The sequence below is a fragment of the Betta splendens genome, chromosome 10 (assembly GCF_900634795.4).
Source record: "Betta splendens chromosome 10, fBetSpl5.4, whole genome shotgun sequence".
NCBI lineage: Eukaryota > Metazoa > Chordata > Actinopteri > Anabantiformes > Osphronemidae > Betta > Betta splendens.
The window spans coordinates 19246166-19260180 of NC_040890.2; the positions used below are offsets into that span (position 1 = coordinate 19246166).

Genomic DNA, 14015 nt, shown 5'->3' on the forward strand with positions numbered 1-14015 from the left:
AAATCTATTTTTTTATTTGAATCATGTTGAATTCATCTTGACAAATTGCAGTGAGCGATGTACATTATTAACGAATGACACAGACACACATTTTGGAAACACAGTACTGGCCAAGGCCCAATGGCCTCAGGGAAGGAGGGTGGGGGACGAGCACAGCCCACAATCTGGGCACATGGAACTTAGGTGTGTGTGGTGCAGAGGGAGGGACAGCATGAGAAGTGGGTGGAGAATGGTGTTTCAGCAGCACTTTGGTTCAGAGCCTTTGAAAGCGCTGGGGTTGAAGTTTGAAGCCGTTGAATCACACTTCTACAGTTCTCTGTATGTGTGTGTCTTTTTCATGGACTTCATACCAAACCGCTATGACACTTCTGTGGCTGATGACGTTCTGTCACAGGATTTTTAACGTTCCTCACTTGTGAGGGGAAAACAGAGAGTTTCCTGGAAAAGCCACCTAACTAGACCTCAGGTACGTCTTCCTTATCGTTCATCATGCTCGTGGCCTCTTCTGTCATTTCTGCTGTGCACGAGACCGGGCAGGGTTTTTCATGCACTGTGTTACTGTATTTTGTTCAGGGACTCATTGAATTAGTGTGAATTTGTGTGAAGGACTTTGTGACAGTTGCGAGGCAGGAGTGGAGCACATGTCAACACATGCAGCTGCGCTCTGACGTACGAGCTTTGGCCACTAGGTCCCTCCCTGTGCTTTAGATGATCACCTACTCCTGACTCCCAGAGACGATACCTTTGCAGCTGTGGCCCATGAACCCAAGGCTTGTTGATGAAAATTGTAAAAGTGAATATTCAATCTTGACACGTTCTGTTGTGTGAATGAAGTGAATGACGAAACTTATGATGAACACATTTAGTGATTTATATTTTAAAGAGACTTGTTATTATTAGTCCTATTATTTTATTAATATTCAAGCTTTATAAGCAAATGATTGATTTTGTTCTGACACTGGAGAAACTGTCTTCAAACACGTTCAAGCTTCTCTTAGAGCTTTAACGTAGATTTGAGATGAAGCTGAGCTAATATTGTACAGCATTGTAGGCAGCTATTCAGCTGGACGGATGGATGAAACTACCCCCCCCCCCCCCCCCCCACACACACACACACACACACACAAAAAACAGGGCTTTGCCCCTGTGCATTTTGCTTGACCTGCTGGGCTCATCCACTGACTGACAGAACGTTTTACTGCATGAAGTCCTGTCTGACTGAGTGTGAACTACTGAACATCACCTAGGGAAGCAATGAAATTGGCCAAGAAACCATTAGCCACAGCTGTAAAAGTTAAGAGTGAAGCCAAGTGAAATGAACCCTAATTCAAATGTGCACCTCTGTATCCGCTCACTACCCATCTGATAGAGTCAGGTCCGGACCCTCAGTCAGTCTGAATGACTGACAGCCCTGGGTTTACTAACAAGGAATGCGTTTCAGGAATTTCTGACCCTCCCTGCAATTATGCCATTTGCTGTGAAGCCCGGGTGGGTGGGTGTTTGGGAGGTTTTGTGTGTGTGTGTGGGGGGGGGGGGGGGGGGGGGGACCACACCACTTGAAGTGGTGTGGTCCAGGAACCGTAGCAAAACCAGACTATTGTATTTTTCAGTATGTTGTATACACAGTAAGTGCTGGATGGCTGTTACTGCAGCTGCCCCACAGGCTTTTACAGACGCTCTGATGTTAAACTTTGCAATTGCAGAGTTTAACCCTTCAAAAAGATATAAAACCTTTGGTGGTTGAGTGTTTGTGATGTGGTGGAGACAAAAGGCTGAGTTTTTTTATTGGTCACTATTACAGCACAAACAGTGTGATGTGGTACAGCTAAAAGTATATTGTGTGTAGTTTCAGGCCAACTATAAAAACCTAAAGCGTCTGAATAAGGCGCTGGTCCAGAACAGCTTTTCGACCATGGCATTACTGTAAGGGATGCAACACACACCCCACTGTTTTCCCAACAATATGTTTTGCTGATGGTAGAGCTCATTGGTGTTGTGTTGAGGAGGTTATGGTATATGTTTTTTATTGTTTTCTTGCCTCGTGGATGAGTCCCTCTGTAAGAGGCCTTTCCTATCAGGATAGAACTGTTTGTAGGAGGAGGTGATCTACATTTGCAGTGACCCTTTCTATCTAGAGAAACAATAAAACCACACCATGCCAGCAGAATTCCCCTCACAGCACAGCAGAACACCGATCCTCTTCGCTGAAGCAGTGTCTTTGTCTTGGTTTATGTTACACAAGCGTTAGCCAGCTTTTCCAGAATGCGCCGTGCAGTGCTCCAATGTGGGGGCTGTTGTGATCTTTATTCAAGTTTTGTGTATAAGGAGGTGTCTCCCCTCTTATAACTTTTGTTTTATTCAGTTTAGTGCTGCAAGTCAGTGAATGGGACTGTTTCACGCTGTAGTTGCAAAACTATGACAAACAGAAGAAACTCTAAGACTTTTAATTCAACGTGCTTTAGATAAAGCATAAGTCCAAATTTAAACAGTAAAACAATGTTTGACTAATGCTCAGAAGTAATAAAAATGGTTAAGAGCATCACTGTATGAAATACCTGATCTATGTAATTGGTTGGCTTGAGTAAAGCAACCAGTGCCAGTATCAGTACAATATGAAATTAAAAAATGATCTATATCCATAAAATGCATTAAATCTATTTCCTTTTTTATGGATACCATCTCACCATTGGGCCTAAAGTTTATTATGCTATGCTAGACTGAAATGGGACAGAACATAATTAAATTGTTGGTGTGACTCATTTACATTTTGCTGACATGAAATGACGGCCAAACATACATTATGTGTGATGATGCTTACCCATTGCGCTGAAGATAATTGCTGAACTTCATTCATATTAAATCAGGACAGAGCGCGTCTGCTGCCGAGCTCTGTGGTCCTGAGGTTAAATTCTTCCTGGCCAGAGTCTCACAGGGCCGTTGGGTCATTCCAGTATATCCACTCGGCTCAGAGTATCGGCATCATGTTGTGGGTGTGAGAGAGGTTGGGCTGGAGGCCGCACCCTTCCCAACCCTTGAACCCTTCCAGACTGGGGGTAACCCCTCCCTGACATAATCCAGGAGATTTGGAGTTACACTCCTGTGAAGGCGTTAGCTACTGAGAACATTACATGTTCAGTGATTTAAGTGATGGTTTCAAAGTAGAGAGTACAACAAATGAAAGCTGGTTCCCATATTCACATTAGAAGCGACAAATCTTAAAATTAAAGGGTGATGCAGAAAAGTGAGCTCAAGTCAACAATTCTGATTTGGATCTCGTCTGAAGCTTACTGTATGAATGATGCTCTTTGAATAATGCAGACGGAGGCATGAAGGGAGGAGAATGATGAGCACAGGTCAGAGGTCAGCGTCACGTAGCTTTTGCACTACATTGTGCAAAAAGAAAGTTCCAGGACAAAGTTTGTATAAATGAGAACAAGCTCATCCTGGTTGCTCCTGTGCTACCCGTGGCCCCCTCTGCCCCCCGCAGGCTGGTTTTAATTGGCATCTAGAGGCGAGAACACGCTGGAGAGAAGCACAGCAGAGAAGCAAACAGGAGCGTTAGCTTGTTTTTGTCTTAAAAAATCTCACCACAATTTCACCAGCCCTCATCTTTCCTTTCTCTCACAGTGGTTGGGCAGGTTATTTTGACTCAGCTCCACAATTCATGATTGATGGTTCCTTCCGTGTAGACAACGGTTTCTTGCAATGTTTTCCAAAGGAGACACTCAGCATTGCTTTACAATAACAAGGTCATAAGAATGATTCTCACCTGGAGTCATACACCTTGTTTGAATGATGGATTCAGCCAGAAAGTCACTGGCACAGGCTCACAAGAACCTTGGATTTCAACATAAAAAGGAAAAGTGAGGTAGTACAGTGAATCCCTCAGAGTTTGCTAATTGCTCCAATTCGACTCACTTCGACCAACTGAACTGTTCTTGTTGCTCATTAATCAGCCTCCACCAACTCCAGACCAAAAAGTGAAAGATGAACCTAATCTGTTGCTCTGTATTGTGTGACGTCTCATAAGGTCATGGACTTTAATCCTAAAAGGCATGTGTGTGAGGAACAAAAGACACCAACATCTAAAGATGTCACTTTGTGCAGAGTAATACAAGATGTTGTAAAGGATGTAAAGCAATTTTAATAGCTGCTGTCAATTTCCCTAAATATTTCACATACCCAGAGATTAGGACAGTTCAGGATGTGTGGGTTCCCAGAAACCCTCAGGCCACCTCCTAGAATCTATCAAACGCCTTAGTGGTCAGCTGTTTGCTATCTTCTTATTATGAGGACGGCTCAGGACAAAAGGTCAATCATTTACATATACAGAAACACAAACATTCTTAATTGTTGAACTTTAACCAGTGATAACATGGTAAAGACCTGCACAACGTACCCTTTATCTCAAAGGGGCCTGTTGTTGAAAGACCTTGTTGGAGCTCTTAATTGTCAAATTTGACATTTTGGGGCCATTTCAAAGGACGAGCAAAGCATGACTTGTGCTTTGTTGTCAACACATTTCACCAGGATACAAGAGAGAGCACTTAATAGACTGACACCAGGTAAAGCCTTCCCATCCATCATGGCCTAATACTGCAGCACAGACTCATTACTGCACTAGACTGTAGCAAGGTGCACACTATGGATGTCAGTGTTTTGTAGATGAGGAAGAAACTGAATAGTGTGATTATGCAAATAAGGACGATGCTCAAAAGAAAGTTTAGTTGTACATGGAAGTAAACATGTTGACAAGTTAATGACTCTCTCAGGACATTAGATTCATTTCAAGGTTCACCTTTCACCACCTACTGCAATGTCTGTGTTCATAGCATCATGATCAATAAAAATCCAATTGGATTTAACTCAAACATAGTTAAATCTCTTTAAAAATGAATGAACCTGTTTCAGGTAAACCGTTTGACCTTTTAACTGGCTGCTGATGGAGCCAGTTCCAGAGTGTCAGGTTGTTACCAGGTTGACGCACACACAAACTCGCATGTCTTTGTGCGTGAACAGACCAACCACTGCATCGCTTATGCGCCCTAAATGTTAAAATCAAGCGAGTAAAGTGCAGAACTTGTTTCCAAGGCTTAAGTTACAGTGGTTTAAGAGGTTTAGTGTCCAGAGGACTGTTTGACAGTTAACGCTGTGTTTTCATTTACGCAGTGATGACTCGTTCTGTCTGTCCCTTTTGAAATACCCACATCCAGAACAGCACCTTGATGTAATTACCCAGATTGTGTTTCATCTCAATCCCAGCAGAGTCCCCTCCTCCCCTTTCTTTTAAAGAATGGGACTTTAATCACTTAACAAAAAACAGGAAACACAATAATGGGATAAATACATTTGGAGAGCGATCAGGAGAGCGTTAGTACTGCAGTGTAGGAAAAAAAAAACGTTTTAATTCCCTTATAAGACCACTTTCTACCATTAGTATTTACTGCAATTTACAGGTGAAGAAGCTTTGTACAAACACGGAGATAATTGCCCGTATGCCACTGGGCCTGGCAGGACCTGCCGTGTACTGTTGGCTCTTCAGGATCAAAACGCCTTCCACACCCTCCCATTACAAAACACCCCTGGCTTGACAAAGCCAAATTGGCAGCTACACTGTGTGTGGATCCATGATTGGACTTGTTTGTGTTGCAATAGTGATCACACAGGAAACGGCTGAGTGCCTTCAAAATGAGTGAAATGCCCATGTGGTTAAAAGCATTGCGTGTGGAACAAGCTCAGGAGCCAAGAACCGACTCTACAATGAATGTAATTGAACATCGGCTTTTTTAATCTGTTTAATTCATCAATCAAACTGTGAGAGTAAGCAGTTCTTTGACAACAGTAATATTTTAGAAATTAATGTCATAACTTGAAAAAAACATCTGTAAATATCGCTATGTAACATGTTTTTCACGGTTTGATCGTTATCATTTTCCTGGTAGTGCAAGGTAGTGAACTCGGTAAGTTTATGTTGCTTCTTTAGCTACTGTATGTTCTCTGCTGTCAACCATCAGGCTCATAACGTGATCATTTACTGATCCAGTGGCATCTTTGAGCACCTGGTGATGTTGAAGTGGGACAACATTTGTGTATGGCAGCTTCAAAGAGTTGACAACAGCGGAATGATGAGCAGCTGGGAGTGGGGAGGTCTGGAAACTCCACAGACTTTAAAGGGTTGGTCTGCATGGCCAAGTAAAGTCCTTTTAATTGTTAGTAGGTACATTAAGTAGTAAAGTAACTAACCCAGCTCCACAGATACTGAGGAGGGATTAGAAGCTGTCATTTGGGCTCAGCCTGCAGCAGATTGTCGGCTAACATAAAAGAGTAAAATCTGAGAGTTGAGCTTTTGCAGACAACGAGTCAATCGTTGTAACAGACTAAGGTGGTGGCACAAAAAGAGGCTGCTGGTAGCGTTCTGTCTGTACTGGGAGACATGGGGGTGATGGGAAATGATCCAAGTAGCCGGAGCTGCAAGTTCATGCCTGCAATGCACCCTGGGATACGAGTACTGTGTGTGTGTGTGTGTGTGTGTGTGTGTGTGTGTGTGTGTGTGTGTGTGTGTGTGTGTGTGTGTGTGTGTGTGTGTGTGTGTGTGTGTGTGTGTGTGTGTTTCAGTCGACTGACCTCGGCAGCAGCGGTGACGACCAAAGGCTTCTACCCTCCAATCAGAGCGAAAATTTACAAATGGAGTTTCAGTCAACTTTACCAACTGGAGATTAACCTTGAGCGATATAAGTTAAAGCAGAACCGTCATCGAGCTTTTAACAATTCACAAATTCACAGAAAGGTTAAATATTACAAACAACTTTTCGCTATAGTTTTGGTAAATGTGATAGAAAGGTTTTAGTTCAGAAGAATAAAATCTGTGTTTGCTCACGCATACAGGTTTGTTCATGCACAACAAAGCAGCAGTTGCACAGTGACTGTATGTACAGACGAGCGGGAACAAGGCTGGTCCTGCAGTTTTATGGTTTCACTGCAGGGCTGACACATCATCAACTCGTCATATTTTTTTCAGAATGGAATTCATTCTTATCTCCTTCTTCTGGGTCACCTTCATCTCTGCCTCATGGGAAACACTACAGTTAAATAAAAACAGAATTTGTATTTCCTCATCTACTTGGTGCTTGTTGTTGCCTGAGAGCGTTCCATGACAAATGATATACATCATTTGCTTCAGTGTAACAAATGGTTTTTATTTTCATTGGGCTTTGGTGGCTGATCCACCTTCTATATCTAATTGACTTTAGTTTCAGGGTCATGTAATTGATGTCTGTGTTTACGGTTTTGGGTCTTTTTGGCAGATTTTGCTAACTTCAAAAGGAAGCGTCAGTGGCATGTTATGCAATGGACAGGAGTCCACCAAAGTATCCATATGTTGTTGTTTTAGGATTAGGTTCTATCATGTTTGATATTTTCTGATGGTTCGTTTGTTTACACAGCTCATGTAAAAGACTTGACTGACGTTCGTGACAGTTGCTTCAGGCCTGGATGTATCAAGTCCATCATCAAGTTGAACTACTGTTTACGTTAGAAGAACGCAAGCTTCTGCTTTGCACATGGCTACAATGCAGATACTGTAACCAACAGTAAATTCCAATAAATCATTTCTGTTTTTGTAGTTACAAATATTTTAGCAGTATAACTTAAATTTGTTGAAAACCCAGTTTTATTCAATTCAACGAGAGACTAAGGGAAATTAAAACCAATACAATGCTGTTTTTAAATTGAAGCTTTAAATAGAAGCTGGATTGTGCTGCTAGATTTGGACAGATTAGCTTTCTCCACATAGATGTGAATATTAAAGACACAATCCACTTTAAACCTATAATTATTACAGGCTTACTTGATGGTTGTTCTGCCAATCCTGTAGATCCATATCCTTAAGACAGACACCAGTGGGAAATCTGATGAACATGCACAGACACATCAGGTGCTGCTACCAAATACTCCCTATGTTACTGCATGGGTTTAGGATGTGAGACCATTAGTGTGTGAACGTTCTTATTGAAACCTACTCTGCAATAATTAACACACGATGTTAGAGATGAGAGCAACAATGACCCCACAGACAAGCTGGCTGGATCAAGACCTGCTTCAAATGACTGTAGTTATCAGATAATCTGTCACCAACTGATGCACAGTTGATAGAACCTGCTTTCTGTAACTGTCACCCTTGGCAGGACTGAATGTTCAAGACTTGGTAAATCTTTTTTTAAATTAGGTGGAATTATTTTGGTGGAACCAGTGTTCTCAAATTTCTGCTTCCTTAGAGACACATTGGCAGTTCTTGGGTTTAAAATTGGATTAAATGATCTATATTTTCTTCATTTTTTTCTGTTATAACTTGAACAGCTGCACTGCAACGAGTGTCTGATCTCAGGGACCAGCTCAGGGACAGTGTTGGCTGTCAGAGGGGCCAATTCTTTCACCTTTCAATTCTCTACTGTCACCTCTGAGTGTGGAAACTACAACTACTTCTTGTGTTTGCATTTGTCTTGACCTGTGTACTTTTGGTCAATGAGCATAAAACTGTTCAATGTTTCATCAGGTTTGCATTCTTTAAAAGGGGGTAAAGGATGAGCTGCCAGTTTTTTTTTGCTTTTGTTGGTCCACATCTCACTCATCACATACTTGTTGCTCATTTTACTTTGTTAGTTGTCAAACCTACCGTTCACACAGGAGAAAAGGAAGCCCTAAAATGCAAAGGATAAAATCGACATACAGTAGCACTTCTAGAAATCTGATAACATCAGTTATACCTTCATAGGTGCACGACAACACTTGGTAAGGAAAGTGAAGTTCACATTAGCTTGAAAGGCCGTTTGTGGAAATATGACAATTTTCTGGGAGACAGTTTTTCATTAAATGTTCCAGGCCTAATTGGAAAAAAGTCTTATAATCACAGCAGACATTTTTACAGTTTCACTGTCGAACCAGCCATTGTCATCTGCATTAAACTGAATCATCAAAAGCCAGATACCTGCCAGACACTGAAAAGATAACTGTAGTAACAGTTTCAATGAGCTGTAAAGGCTTCTCATTCTTATTATGTAGAGTAAGTAACATGAAACTCACTTCTGTGTTTCTTTTCAACAGGTCTGAGTGTCTTGGTTTTACAGATGGCAGCTTCAGGGAGAACATTGATCACTTTAGCAGTCGTCCTCCTGCATGTGGCAAGATGTGACGGGAGCACAAGAAAAGCAAAAGGCAGCTCCCCGCTGCGGTTCACACACCATCTGTACAACACCACCATCAATGAGAACTCAGCGCCGCGGACTTACGTGGAGACGTCGGTGAAGATGGGCATCCAAGTGACGGATCTGCTGTGGGAAATCAAATACAATGTGGTTTCAGGTGACGATGACGACCTTTTCCAAGCAGAGGCAAGCAAGGTTGGGGATTTCTGCTTTCTCAGGATCAAAACCCGCAGCAGTTACTTAGCTCTTCTGAACAGAGAGGTCAGAGACTCTTACACTCTTACTGTGGAGGCAACTGAAAGCACTTTTGAATTCCAAACAAAAACAAGGGTGTTTGTCCAGGTCCTTGATACCAATGACCTGAAGCCTCTCTTCTACCCCGCCTCATACAATGTGGCTGTCAGGGAGGACACTCCTCTCAGGTCAAGTGTGGTTCGTGTCAGTGCTACAGATGCTGACATTGGAAGCAATGCTGAGTTTTATTACTCCTTCACCAGCAGGGCCCATCCTTTTTTTGTTGACCCCTTCACAGGCACAGTCAGCCTCGTCAAGAAGCTCAATGAGACGCGGTCGGGGAGATACGACCTCACTGTTTTAGCTGAAGACAGAACAAAGAAGATATCCGGTGTGCAAAAGTTCGGTAATGTGGCTAAAGTTATCATAAACGTGCAAAAGATGTCTACAAGGGGTCCTGTTATCACACTTCCCTCAAAACCAGTGGTGTCTTCAGATGGCAAAATAACTGTCAATGTCCACGTGGAGCCAGGGATTAAGCCTGTGGAATCCCTTGATATTGTTGGGGGAGATCCCCACAAGCATTTTGAGATAATCCCCCTAGGTGTTCAGGGCAACGACTTCCAAGTGATCTCCACAAAGAGGATTTTATGGTCTCAATCTCCTTTTGGACTGAATCTGTCCCTTCAAGCTAAAGACAGGAGCTTTCCAAGTTTGCTCTCTTCAGTTACGCACCTACACATCCCAGCTTCACATTACAGCCCATTGGCATTTTTGAAAGACACCTACATTGTGACGCTGAGTGAGTTTTCTCCTCCTAAAAGTCATGTAGTTAAAGTTTCCGTCACGCCAGTTCCCTACAATGTTACATTTGCCATCAAAAATAATCCAGACAGCTCGAATTTCAGGATTAATCCAAAAACTGGGATCATCGTTACCATGGCAACCTTTGACTATGAGAGGAGAAACTGGTACGAGTTTGATGTTATGGCCAATCATGGTGAAGCTGTGACTCGCATAGTCATAGAGATAATGGATGAAAATGACAACAGCCCTCAGTTCACACATTCGTCCTATCAGGCGTCACTGGATGAAAACACCCCTGTTGGCAGCAGTGTATTGAAAATAGCAGCCACGGATCTGGATAAAGGGAAAAATGGCTTTGTTACTTACACTATTGCAAATTCTGGCCCCTTACCTTTCAGTATAGAGCCATTCACAGGTGTTATCTCAACCTCCGAACACTTGGACTACGAGCTGATGAAACGGCTGTACCACCTGAGAGTTTGGGCCTCTGACAGCGGCAGCCCTTTTAGTCGAGTCAGTGAATGCCCCGTGACGATAACACTGAACAACGTCAACGATAACATCCCTGTGTTTGAGAGGGTTGGCTGTAATGCCACTGTCCCCCTAGATCTACCTATGGGCCACACTATTGCTGAGCTCTCCGCCATTGATGTAGATGAGCTGCAGCAGGTGAGGTACGTCATAGAGGCTGGAAATGATTTCCAAGTGTTTAGTATTGACTCTGTGTCAGGAGCCATCACCCTCAAGCAACCAATTCCTCTGGGCGCCGGCTCGTTCACTTTAAGAGTCATAGCCTCAGATGGCAAACATCGCTCCGAAGACTCAGTGGTGAGGATAACTGTCACTAACAGAGGTGATGAGCCGACGCTGAGCTGCCTAGAAACAGGCATTTTCCAACAGCTGACCGATAAACTAATAGAGTCAATAAAACCAATTTTAACCAGTCAAGAGGAAGATACGTTTTCTGACGTTCACATTACCAATCAACATTCTCCCAAGTTTGATTTGAGCATCCCTGGATCCATTGACGTTGTTGAGAACCATTCATTGAATTCCACTGTTGTTGTGTTTAAGGCAACAGACAGTGACAGTGGTTTCAACGGTAAACTGGTTTATTCCATATCAAGTGGGAACGAGGATGGCTGTTTTTCCATGGACACTTTCACTGGCGAGCTTCGCTTAGTTTGCCCATTAGACAGGGAGAGCAAAGAGTTTTACATCCTAAACGTCACTGTTTACGACTTGGGAACACCACAAACGTCTGCATGGAAGTTTATCGCTGTGAACGTCATGGACATCAATGACAGCCCTCCAGTTTTTGATCAGCCCAGATACGTCGTCCGTGTGCCTGAAAACACAGATGTGGATTCAATTATTTTTACAGCACATGCAGTTGATCTTGATGGAGACATGAGCGGGGATGTCCGGTACGCCTTACTGACGTCTACAGTCACATTCAGGGTGGATGGACTGACTGGAGAAGTGACTGTGGCAGGTAGTTTGGACAGAGAGACGTCACCCAGACATGACCTTCTAATTGAAGCAAGAGACCAGACCAAACCCGGCCCTCAGTTGTTCTCTGTCATTGACCTTGTGGTGGTTTTACAGGACACAAATGACAATCCACCCAAATTTGTACCCAGGATTTACAAAATAAAGGTCCCAGAAGATGTTCCTGTGGGCACCCTCCTTGTCTGGGTGGAAACCATTGACTTGGATCTGGGCAGCGGGGGCCTTGTCACTTACAACCTTAAGAACACAGAGGGTGGAATTTTTCACCTCGACTCCTCTACTGGTGCCTTGACTCTTGAGAGAGAGCTGGACTTTGAGAACCGTTCGTCTTACAACCTCACCGTCCGGGCTGTTGATCATGGCCTCCCCCGCTCCCTCTCCTCCTCCTGCTTTGTGGAGATTCAGGTTCTGGATGTCAATGAGAATCTACACAGACCTGTGTTTTCAGAGTTTGTGTATGAAGCTGCAGTGAAGGAGGATGCAGCAGTGGGCACCTCAGTGGTAATGCTGACTGCTTCCGACAGGGACCTGGGTAGGGATGGAGTCGTCAGGTACCACATCTACGAAGGCTCTGGTCTGGGAGTGTTCACCATCAACGAAGAAACAGGTAGGTTTGGATTTGATGTTTTAGTCTAAACATCAGCCACGCTAATCAACTTCAGATCCCCAGATTGTTCTGAGATGGTCTGTCTTATCAGCTCAGCAGCATCTTGTTGACAACTTACTGTCGCAGTATAAATAAAGGAATGTGACATAGTGAAATATTTGCACATTAACACAGTGACTTCTAACGCTGCATTTCACACGAATGACTTTGAAAGCAAAACATTTGCCCATGTTCCCATAGCCGTTCATAAGCTGAGACATGCACATGCGTTTGTCTAGGATTCCATGACAGAGGATACCCTGTGACCTGTCACCATATCATAGCACATTTCCATTAGTCTGCTGTCATTCTAAGGGCTCAGATAAGATGAGGGCACATACACTTTGAGCTATGCTGAAATACTTGAAGCACATATTCTTCTGTTTGTGGTTCTTGAACTCTGCTTCAGGGTGTTTAGGTTTTTAAATGCTTTTAAAACAGCTGTGAGCAGAAATGTCCATTGACTCTGTCTTTTAACCTCAAGCATATTATAAATACTCTGTCGTATGCAATTGCTTTTGCATAGTAAGAACCTAGAGTGTTTTGACAGCATGAATCTGTCACCCAGGTTGCTGATTAGAAAATGCTAGATGAGTTTCCCAACTCATCTTTGGGTAATATATTAAACATGCAAATAGGCTGAACAGGCTACATGAGTCATACGTTCTGGTATTTTCTATATGTGAAGATTTCAAAGTAAAGTTCTGTGTTTTTCTTCCTCCCAGGTGTAATTCGAACAACAGAGACCTTGGACCGAGAGTCAGTTCCTCACTACTGGCTTTCTGTCTATGCCACTGATCTGGGCACTGAGCCTCAGACCACCTGGACTCATGTGTACCTGGAGGTCCTGGACATTAATGACAATGCTCCAGAACTTTCTCAGCCCATGTATTTTGCATCTGTCCCTGAGAACGTGGAAAAAGTCACATCTGTCGTCCAGGTGTCGGCCAAAGATGTGGACACATCCTCTGATGGGAAGCTTTCCTTCCAGATGCTGGAATCTTATCAGACGTACTTTGACATTGATCCAAAAACAGGTAATTATGAGGCGGTGGACAGGAACACAAGGAAAAACAATAATTTACTTGTGAAACTACGTACTGCCAGTAAGGGTTTTTTCCAGTCTAGTACTATTTCATAGCACTTTTGTTGGCTCCTGTAATTACTGATGTCCTTGATCTTATGATATGGCACATTGAGGGAGCAGCACATAATTTGAGAGGTACAGTATGAGCTTCATAATGAGAACTGGTAGCTAAGTCAAACAATGTGGACAAGAAAATATCTACTGTTCTCTGCACCATTTTAGGAACCTAATTTCTAATGCACAAGTCTGAACAAAGCAAATGATGCACAACTTAAATCAAACTCCTTCAGAGGCTGGTTATAAGCTCTTTCATCTATGCCGTTATACAGTAGGTTAAAAACTGTAGTCCCCCCCCCCCCCCCCCCCCCAAGGAATATGTCTCCATCTTTAACAGTTGTAGCTGAGTCACCTGGTACAAAGACCGACATTCAAACAAATGAAGGCAGCATTAGCTCCGATGCTACAAGCCGCTACAAGCCCAGTCTCCAAATCTCCAGGTGGCATTTGTCCACACCCTAGGGCCAGTATA

General features: G+C 43.1%; 1 protein-coding gene across 1 annotated transcript in view; it reads left to right on the forward strand.

Annotated features, from left to right (window-relative positions):
• The first annotated feature begins 224 nt into the window (after positions 1-224).
• fat2 (FAT atypical cadherin 2) overlaps positions 225-14015 on the forward strand; it is a 59098-nt gene continuing 45307 nt past the window's right edge. Inside the window, 3 exon segments of the mRNA XM_029164654.3 lie at positions 225-466; positions 9100-12360; positions 13125-13436. Of these exon segments, the coding sequence (XP_029020487.2) occupies positions 9123-12360; positions 13125-13436 (3550 nt within the window). The 5' untranslated portion in view covers positions 225-466; positions 9100-9122.